Source organism: Corvus brachyrhynchos, unplaced genomic scaffold (assembly GCF_000691975.1).
Source record: "Corvus brachyrhynchos isolate BGI_N302 unplaced genomic scaffold, ASM69197v1 scaffold616, whole genome shotgun sequence".
NCBI lineage: Eukaryota > Metazoa > Chordata > Aves > Passeriformes > Corvidae > Corvus > Corvus brachyrhynchos.
Genome location: NW_008238831.1, coordinates 156773 through 158530, shown reverse-complemented (window position 1 = coordinate 158530; position 1758 = coordinate 156773). Strand labels below are relative to the sequence as shown.

Below are 1758 nucleotides of genomic sequence, written 5' to 3'. Positions count from 1 at the left end.
CCGGGGGGGGGGACAGGGAGCAGCTGTGCCGGCACAGTGATCCCTGCTGGGTGTCCTTCGACGTGCTGGCCGCCCAGAACCCGGCCCTGATCCACGTGGAGGTTCAGGTGATGGATGTCAACGACAACGCGCCGCGGTTCCCCACGCCCGAGCTGGAGCTGGAGATCTCGGAGAGCGCGTCCCTGCGGACACGGATTCCGCTGGATCGAGCCCTGGATGCTGATGCTGGCCCCAACGCCCGCTGCACCTACGCCCTCTCCCCCAGTGAGCACTTCGCTCTGGATGTCGTCTCCAGCTCCGATGGGACGAGGCACGCGGAGCTCGTCGTGGTGAAGGAGGTGGACCGGGAGCTGCACTCCTCCTTCGACCTCGTGCTGACGGCCACTGATCACGGGGAGCCACCAAGATCAGGTACTGCTTTGATTAAAGTCATTGTCCTCGACTCCAACGACAACAGCCCCGTGTTCGCAGAGAGCTCCCTGACGGTGGAGGTTCGGGAGGACGCCCTGCCCGGGACCCTCCTCGTGATGGTCACGGCCACCGACCCTGACCAGGGTCCCAACGGGGAGATCGAGTACAGCCTGAGCAGGCACGCGCCCCCCGAGGTGCTGAGCACCTTCAGCATCGACGCCCGCACGGGCAGCGTCCTCCTGAGGCGCCCTCTGGACTACGAGGAGACCCACGCCTACGAGCTGGATGTGCAAGCGCGGGACCTGGGTGCCAACCCCATCCCGGCACACTGCAAGGTCCTGGTCAAGGTCCTGGACGTCAATGACAACGCTCCCGACGTCCACGTCACCTGGGCCGCGCGGGTGCCCGTGCTCTCCGAGGCCCTCCCCAAGGACAGCTTTGTGGCCCTGGTGACAGCCAGCGACCCCGACTCGGGAAGCAACGGGCAAGTGCTCTGCTCCCTCAGCCAAGGGCACGAGCACTTCAGGCTGAAGAGGACCAACAGCCACAGCTTTGCGCTGCTGACCAACGCCTCGCTGGACCGCGAGCGGCGTGCTGAGTACAACCTGACGCTGGTGGTGCGGGACATGGGGGACCTGTCCCTGGCCGTGCTGAAGCACCTCACCATCTGCATCAGCGACGTCAACGACAACGCCCCAGCCTTCGAGAAGGCCGCCTACGAGGCTGCTGTTGCCGAGAACAGTGAAGCACCTGCCTTCCTGCTCACCGTCCGTGCCACCGACCCCGACCTGGGCTTCAACGGGAAGGTCACCTACAGGATCCTGGACCCCTCTGCTTTGGGGCTGGTCTCAGTCGACCCCACCACTGGGGACGTTTTTGCCCTCCAAGCTTTTGATTATGAGCAGGTGAGGAGCCTGGAGTTCCTGGTGACCGCGGAGGATGGAGGGCATCCCAAGCTGGCATCCAACATCTCCATCAGGCTGGCTGTGCTTGACCAGAACGACAATGCTCCCATCATCACCACGCCAGCGCTGGTGGGAGGGGTGGCCACGCTGTCTGTCCTGGTCAATGCGGACACTGGGTGCTGCTGGGTGGTCCCCGGGAATGGGAGCACCCAGGGAGCTGCAGCAGTGACCAATTCCACACTGGTGTCATGCCCTGGCAGTCCCCTCCTCTTCACCATCGTGGCCAGGGATGTGGACTCCGGCATCAACGGGGCTCTCCGGTATGATCTGGTGGGTGGGGATGATGCCGGGCTCTTCATCCTGGACCCCCTCCTGGGGCAGGTGTCCCTCAACACCAGCAATGCCAGCAGCCTGGCCGGCAGCCTGCGGGAGCTGCTGGTGC

At 64.8% G+C, this 1758-nt stretch overlaps 1 protein-coding gene across 1 annotated transcript in view; it reads left to right on the top strand.

Moving 5' to 3' along the window:
• Window positions 1–5: 5 nt before the first annotated feature.
• Window positions 6–1758, top strand: part of LOC103618370 (protocadherin-12) — a gene marked incomplete at its 5' end in the record, with an annotated part of 12306 nt that continues 10553 nt past the window's right edge. The window contains one exon of the mRNA XM_017738149.1: window positions 6–1754. Coding sequence (XP_017593638.1) covers window positions 6–1754 — 1749 coding nt within the window. The remainder of the gene's footprint in view (window positions 1755–1758) is intronic.